Raw genomic sequence first — 8,124 nt, forward strand, 5'->3', positions numbered from 1 at the left:
TATCAAAATTATGTCAGGGTTTTAAAATGAATCGGTAATAAAATCGTAAACCAGATCAACATTGGAAATATTTAAAAAAAAGTTGCTTTGGTCCGATTGAAAAAAGTACTATACTACCAAATAGTTACATCTATTCGGTGGCAATTAAGTTATAAAATTCTGTCTATTATTAATTTTAATAATATAAAGTGTACCCTTTAACTCTCAGCCATTATTTACAATTTAATTGTTAATTATGCCTAAAAAAACGAATTGACAACTTTGGTATAGTTTGGTATAAACAGCTTAATTCCTTTATGTAAAGCCACCTTAACATGTTTTTGCATAATTCTGACTCACGTTGGTTGCTATCGGGCTTAAGCCATAAAAATCGAAGACGCCCACTTTCACTTGTCATTTCAATGTCACTTTCCGGCTCACAAGCATAAACGCCACCGGCAACTAGGGTTGGGCGGCGTCGACAATGTCATGTCAACAATTCAATTGTCGACGCGTCGACTATGTCATGATGTCAACTTTATAGATGACATCATGAATGTCAACAATGTCGTCAATGTCAACAATTAGGTATCATTAAAATAAAAAAATACAAAAATTTATAATATATCATATATTATACCTATTAAAAATTAATATAAATTTAATTTAGAATTTTAGTCATCTTCCTCATCATAGTCATCATCATCATCAGGGTTAAGTAACTCAATATTTTGTATTGTGTTTTTAGTAGTATCACTTTTATTATCCAGGGCATATTATAGCCTTGACGATTTTTTTAATGATACCTTTTAACCTGTGCTCTGACATCATTTTAGTGTTTTAGTTTTGTTTCCTGTTAAATAATGTAATTTACTTCTTCTAAATTCTGTTTTATTGACAGCTTTACTTATTTTTTAATGAAATTTATCAAAAAGATGCTTTTTTTTCTCAATCTGTTTTGTTATGATTAATTTTGGTAATGTGTGTAAATTTTATGGTAAAGTGTTTTAGAAGTTATGTTTGTTTGAAATTTAAAGTGAATTTGGAATTTTTTAGTTTTTAGGATGCTTGTACACAAGATTTTGTTGTCTTACGTAATATAGCACATTTTCTTTCTTTCTTTCTTTCTAGTATTAAGGGTAAGGGTATAATAAAGATGCACTAACATTTTCGAATGGTTAAAAGATAATCTGTTTCTAAGAGGTGTATGTACGTGTCCCCAATTTGAAAATAAGCGCTCAATTTGAGCAGAAGATGCCGGAATTTTAAGCAACTTAAGAGCCAAGGAGCCCAAGACTGGGCACTCCATCATAGCCATTCTCCAAAATACTAACGGCTTCGTTACGTTCTTCTTGTAAAGAATTTCGAATATACCTACAAAAAAGTTTATAAGTGTTTATTTTATAAAAGTTATGGATATTCATTTACCTGATCTGATATTAAAAGAATCCCATTCCTCTATTCCCTTGTTGTTGAGATGTTTAAAAAGAAAAGAATTTATTTTTCCAGTGTGAGACGAGGATAATTTTGAATTGTCATATGTTGGATGAAAAAAGTATGCTGTCAATGCATAAACGTTTAATGCCATTTCTTGTCTGCTTTTTAGTTTTTCTGCAAAAGGTTCTGGTACCTCCAATGCGAGCCAAAGATTCACAGCATCTGCCAACGAAGTATCCCCGCTCTGACAGCTATTAATAAGATTACAAATTGGATTTTGTATATCTAAATTTCTTTGGACATCATCAGCAAAGTCGTCATTGAATATTAATTCAGTAACTTTCGGCTTAATTTTTTTTCTTGTAGCTGCTATAATTTTTTTCATGTAATCTAAATTTTCCAAAAAACGATATGAACACCAACGCGTCTCTACAGGAAGTTTAATTCTTCGACCTCCTTCATCTAAAATAATTTTTTCGAAGTCAGGTTGCTTGAACTCTTTAAGCACAAGAACAACATTTTCCAGCAATTTCTTGTCCAATATATCCTTTGCAAAAAGATTGCCTGTGTGACTGTTACAAGTATTGTGCCACAAACAATGTTTTAGGAGAGATCCCATTTTAACCATTGCACTAGCGTTATCAGAAACTACAGCGTACACATCAACATTATATTTTTCTTTAGCAATTTCTCTAGATTGTATAATTATCTCAGCAAGTTTCTCTGCAGTCTCTGATTCAGTCGTTAAATCCCAGGCATCAATAAAACCACTCTCTCCATCGGTCGAGTGTAACATTGTTACAACGGTCTTGGTGTTGCTAGATGAATTTTTCCAACCATCGCACAAAATGACCGAATCTGATTTAACCTCTTTGCGAGCACTATCAAGGCATTCTTTATAACATGTCTGCAATAGTGTTGTACTGAGTTTTTTACGGCCAGGTATGTGATCAACATACGCAGGACGAATTGTCCTAATGAAGTTTTTGAATAAAGGTGATTCAACTACCCTAAAGGGTAGATTACATCCAAATATAAATTTAGCCAATGCTAGATCTATTTTTTCATCTTCGTTTTCTCTTAAAACATCTATATATTCCGTTATTTTTCTTGATTGTTTGAGCTGTCTTTTTTTCCAGATGGAGTATTAGTAGGATCTAAATTTATTGCATCGTTAACAGATAAAGTTGATGAAGATTCTACATCAGAATCAGCTAGTTTGCTTTTTTTATTAGACATTACCAGTATCGTTAACAAATTTTTTTTTTGGGGGCTTTCGAATTATCCCCAAGTCATTTTCATTTGTTTTTTTTGCAAAATTTGTATTATTTTTAGAGTTAGGGAAACTTTCTTCGGTTACATCAGGAGCCGCGACTTCTTCTGTATTATTGGTACTATGTGAATCCGTTGAACCAACTGGAACAAGCGATCCATCTTCCGACACTAAGTAAGCCTCAACTTGAATACATTGACCATTTTTTGAATGTGCGCTCTAAATAAAATAAAAAATAGTAAATTTATGTAAGTGTGCAGGAAGGAATTCTTAAATAGAATCAATTCGATATCAAAAATGCGATATTATATTATTTATGCAATATATATATATATATACATTTGAATTTTATGTGTAATTAATTTATCAAAATATATTAATATAAGAACTGTCCCATTTTAAATAAATAAAAATTCATTGGTCACTGTTCTTGATTTTAATGTTTTTGTGAATTTAATTTTGTATAATAGCCATTGTTTATTACCATAGTCATATTCTTTAAATTTTTTCCACGAGAATTCCACCCTGTGTATGATTATTTATTAGTAAACTTACTGTACCACTACTTTCAGGTACAACAGGAAAATCATCATCATCTTCTAATTCTACTGTCGTTATTTCATTTTGGTTCATACCCTCAACCATATTACTAAAAGCACTAGTACTACGACGGCGAACTTCCTTGCAAATATTTCTAAAATAATAAATAATAATATAAAAGTTCGTATTATCAAATGCTTAATCAAAAGTTGGGCATTTTGATTTACCGATTTATTAAAGTTTTTTTAAAGATTAAAATAATTAATTGGTTATAGAAATATTGGGGAAAGAATCAATTTACTATACCATTTTACAAGATGTAGAAGGAGTGGATAAAATCTATTTTTTTATGTATTTATTATTTTAATAAATATTTCTATTGTGCAATTTCAATATAAAATAAAATAAAATTAAGCAAAATATAGCAAAATAAAAATCTTATGTAGCTTACCTCTATTATAAGATATTATGTGAAAAACCAAATTTTAAAATTTTATAGTGCACGGGAAGGATGGGAATTATAAATGTACTGTAATTACCTGTGAGCTTGTAATCTTCTAGCGCCGGTATTTTTAATAATATTATCACAGAATCTACACCTTGCTGAATATTTCCCTTTTTCTTTTATCAAATCAAATTTAAGTTCTTGAAAGTTCTTGTTGCACTTTCTTCCACTCATTTTATGTCACTTAATGAAATAAATCAATTAAAATATAATTTCTCTCACCGATTTACACAGAGGAGACGGGATACAGAACCCCTTACACTTCTGAGAGGACAGGAACTAATAAAAATAAACATTAAACCTAACCTAGATCTCCATTGTCGACATTGTTGACATTGTTGACATAGTTGACGTGTCGAGGTCGACAATCAAAGTCGACGCCCATCACTGCAGCGGGATTCTGATTCGCCAGTCGTTACGTCACGTTACGAGACCTCCCGCTCGTGACAAATGTCGGTGTCGTCTGAAATGTGATTCTAATTCGGTCTCGTTCGTAGCACCGTTTTCAGCCGTAGCGATGCCTAACTTCACGTTTGTTTATATCTTTTTTTATGGTTTTTATTGAATTTTGCACTTTTTTATATGTTTAAAGATTTTTGTTTCTTTACTGACCTACATTGCAGTTTTTTTTGTTACTTCTTTTGTTTTAAAAAATGCTGCCGATTTTTCACGCAATTGTTGACCAGGAAGAACACAGGGAGACAAATTTGAGGCTGAGGATGAAGAGAAGGGGAATTCGAGAAGAAATGGACCTGGCAACCCTAAATGATGAGCGATTTAAAGAATTATTTAGAGTGGACAAAGATTTATTTAATTTTTTGTGTAATAGATTGACACCCCACCTACGAGAACCCAAGTATCAGTCCGGAGTAACTATCCAGACAAAAATTTTGGTGGCTTTGCGGTATTATGCCATTGGATGTTACCAAAGAAGTCTTGGAGGTGACTTTAATTTGGGTGTCAGCCAAACAATGGCTCATAGATGTATTCATGAAGTGACCAATGCAATAAGTGTTCATTTACATGAGTTTATCCATTTTCCAACTACAAGAAGAGAAATGGACCAAATAAAGGAAGAATTTATGGAAAAATTTGGATTTCCTGGTGTCATTGGGTGTATAGATGGCACTCATATAGCCATTTTAAAACCTACCATTGAAGAACACAATTTTATTAACAGGAAGGGATTTCACTCCCTAAATGTGCAAATAGTTTGCGATGCAACCTTAAAAATACTATCAGTAAATGCCACCTATCCAGGTGCAACACATGATTCATTTATATGGAGAAATTCCCGGGTGAAAGACTTTTTGATGAATCAATACAATACAGGGCTTAGAAGAACCTGGCTTTTAGGAGATTCAGGGTATCATTTGCAACCTGTTTTAATGATACCTTTTCTTAATCCAAATGAGGGATCTCCAGAATCACGATATAATAGATCTCACATAATGGCAAGAAACTGTGTGGAGAGATGCATTGGGGTACTAAAAGCAAGATTTAGGTGCCTTTTAAGAGAACGAGTTGCCCGATATTCTCCAGTATTTGTGGGACAGCTGGTGAATGCTTGTTGCATTCTTCATAATTTATGCATACAGAGGCACATTCTGTATGAAGGTGAACCATTTGTGGAGGAAGGTGGCCAACAATACGCTTTACCACCAATTCAAAATTTACCTAATATTGGGCTTCGAGAAGGAGAAGTGGTGAGAAGAAATGTGGTCAATACATATTTTGTTAGGTAAAAGCATGTATAGTTAAATTCGTGATTTAAGTGTCAAGTCTTTCTTCACCAGTGATTAGGTAAAAGCGGTAAAATGTTCTGTTTGAATCAAAAGTATTTTCTGTTTTTTATAAATAAACAATTTTTTTAAGTTTGTTTTGTGTTTTATTTAATTCGGGTTTTTACATTTTTTTAGATGTTTTATAATAATCTTGATTCAATTTTTTTTACATTTTTTTTGTTATTGTTTTTTACTTTTTAAATAAAGATTAGCATATTTTCTTACTTGTTTTTTTAACACATACTTTGAAGCTATTTTTTTTTAAATTTTTTTTTTGCTTTAAAAGTTAAATTTTGCTTAATAAAAAAAGACCTACAAAAACAAATATGATTTATTTATATTCTGTAGCAGAAAAAATACACATTAATACTTTACCTTAACTCTATAGGAACACATGTTATTGCGGCTAGAAACGTAAAAACAAAAACAACATTCTAAATAAAAAAAATATTCTAAAGCTAAAAAAATAACCAGTAATAGTTTGCTTTTATTAAGAAAGGAACACAAGATGTCATTGTCACTACAACTAGAAAAAGAAAAATTCTAAAAATACCTAAAACTAAAGTCAGAAGAGTAAAGTTAGGTCGAATATCATCCCTAAAAAGTGAAAGTTCCTTTAAGAGTGTCTCTGTCTGATGGCCTCTGTTATATCGCCTAATTTTTCATTTAGGGTATGATTTAGGGTTTCTAAATGACTGTCGATACTTTTTAATAGATTTATTGTCTCTTGATAATAGATTTCATTTGTGGGAGTAACCTTTTGCCTTTTAGTTCTTGGTGTGACTAAATAATCATGATCGACTACATGAAGCTGTTGTGAAATACTCCTTTTTTGTGGTCGTGGCTTGTTGGTCTAAAAATAAACAAAAAAATTTTTTGTTCACAAAACTGATAGTATAATGTTTGAATCAGTTTTGCCAAAAATGGTAAGCTAGTTACTGAGAAAAACAATATAAGGTCGACCCTCGGTAATGTCCGTTGAACAGACATTACCTACATATATGGCAGGTCCTTCGTCCTTCAACATTAGGTCTTCTGTTTTAATTTGTTACTGTTTACTCCTGAATGTCAAAATGTAATGTGGTATATGACTTCTCTTAAATGTATGTAAATGGTTTCTCTTGTGAGCTTTCTTGTTTTGTCTTTTAAGTGTAGTATTATTATTATATTATGTAGGTAGCTAATAAGTTACTGCTTTTAATGTTAATATTTTAATTATATGTTTTAATTTTAATTGTGATTTTAAGGTTTTATAATTTACAGTGTAGTCTTATCTATTTTTTACTTGACTTATGTAAATACTTATGTATGTATTTTAACACCAATAAAAAGTTAACAAAGAGCACTTACTTGTTCTTCTAATGCTTTATTTTCTGTAGGAATCTGCATAGAAATATTTGAGGGTCCGGGCTGTGTGTATTCACTATTGTATAAACTACCATTGAACCGAGCATCCACTATACTTGATGGAGCACTCGATGGACCACTAACGGGTTCTTCCTCTGGATAATATTTTCCATGAGCAAACTTAAAATATTATACAATACAAAAATATCGGACAATATAATAATGCCTTTGTTTCTTAAGCCAAAAAATGCAACTTACACCCTTCTCCTCCACTCCACATCCTTCAAAAAATGTTTTTCCCAAAATAAGGATAACTCTTTGATCAGTATCTGATAGCATATCAGGATATGCCGGCCCACCCCCCGTCTTCATTCGCTCCCTTTTTATATCTGCAGCTCTTCTCTTAAGTCCCTGTTTATAGTCAGACCACGTCTAAAAATGTAAAAATGAAAATAAGTTATTATAACTGGTAATTGTTGGTAAAGATTGGTATATAATATATTATATAATATATTGGTAATATAACTTACCCTTTGCCATTTTTCTATAGTTCTAGTCCCATAACCAAGAGAATTTAGATTATTGGCCAGTTTTGCCCATAATCTCTTAAATTGTTCTTTTGCATTGGAGCAAGATAACCTCCCTCTTGCTAAATCCGGGTTTTCTTCCATAAACTCCACAAATACTCGTAAATGGTTTTCATTAATTTTAAATGACATGTTTTTTTAAAGCAAAAGCCGGATGCTCATCAAAAAATTGAGGTTAGATTTCCATAATCGGGATCTCCGGTGGTCTCGACTAATTTGACATTTCAAAACAAGAGGTATCGAGTGCCTTTAACGAATTGGAATCGCAAATTGTCCGTAGTCGTTACGTGATGTCACGAAATCATGAATTAGAATTCCACTGCTGGGGGCAACACCGTTATGAAGGTTGAATGTGGCGGGGCGGAATCAGGGTTGGGTAATACGCGGCAAAAATAAATTTACTACATTGTTACATTTACGACGTCGCAAATGTAGTAAATTGAAATTTGTCGCAAATTAAAAATGTCGCAAAATCTGCTTCTAAATTTAAGGTTATGAAACTAGTTGTTTACATCGTTTAAATTCATTTTTAACGGTTTTTAGAGCTAAGCTGTTTGTTTTTCGTTCGATTTTTCGTGATAATTTAATTCCCTAGTGTTGTAATTGTACCCCTGTTGGTACCACAGTTGATACCATGATGAATACCGATACCGCAAACTCTGAAAAGGGCAG

The 8,124-nt window shown here is 32.0% G+C and overlaps 1 protein-coding gene across 1 annotated transcript; it reads right to left on the bottom strand.

Moving 5' to 3' along the window:
* Positions 1-5,831: 5,831 nt before the first annotated feature.
* LOC126749295 (uncharacterized) lies at positions 5,832-7,209 on the bottom strand. Its single transcript, XM_050458984.1, has 3 exons — positions 7,124-7,209; positions 6,869-7,045; positions 5,832-6,371 (listed from the first exon to the last, which is right to left on the bottom strand). Exons 1-3 carry the CDS (start codon positions 7,202-7,204, stop codon positions 6,135-6,137), a joined length of 495 nt encoding a protein of 164 aa, XP_050314941.1. The 5' UTR covers positions 7,205-7,209; the 3' UTR covers positions 5,832-6,134.
* Positions 7,210-8,124: the final 915 nt, after the last annotated feature.

The sequence above is a fragment of the Anthonomus grandis genome, chromosome 24 (genome assembly GCF_022605725.1).
Source record: "Anthonomus grandis grandis chromosome 24, icAntGran1.3, whole genome shotgun sequence".
Lineage (NCBI taxonomy): Eukaryota > Metazoa > Arthropoda > Insecta > Coleoptera > Curculionidae > Anthonomus > Anthonomus grandis.

Bases quoted from the DNA above. Each gene is read 5' to 3' on its own strand.
- LOC126749295 (XM_050458984.1), bottom strand. From the start codon at position 7,204: ATGCTATCAGATACTGATCAAAGAGTTATCCTTATTTTGGGAAAAACA. The intron at 7,046-7,123 runs GTAAGTTGCATT...TAATATTTTAAG, and splicing joins GTGGAGTGGAGGAGAAGGGT to TTTGCTCATGGAAAATATTA. The intron at 6,372-6,868 runs GTAAGTGCTCTT...GTTTATTTTTAG, and splicing joins ATAAAGCATTAGAAGAACAA to ACCAACAAGCCACGACCACA.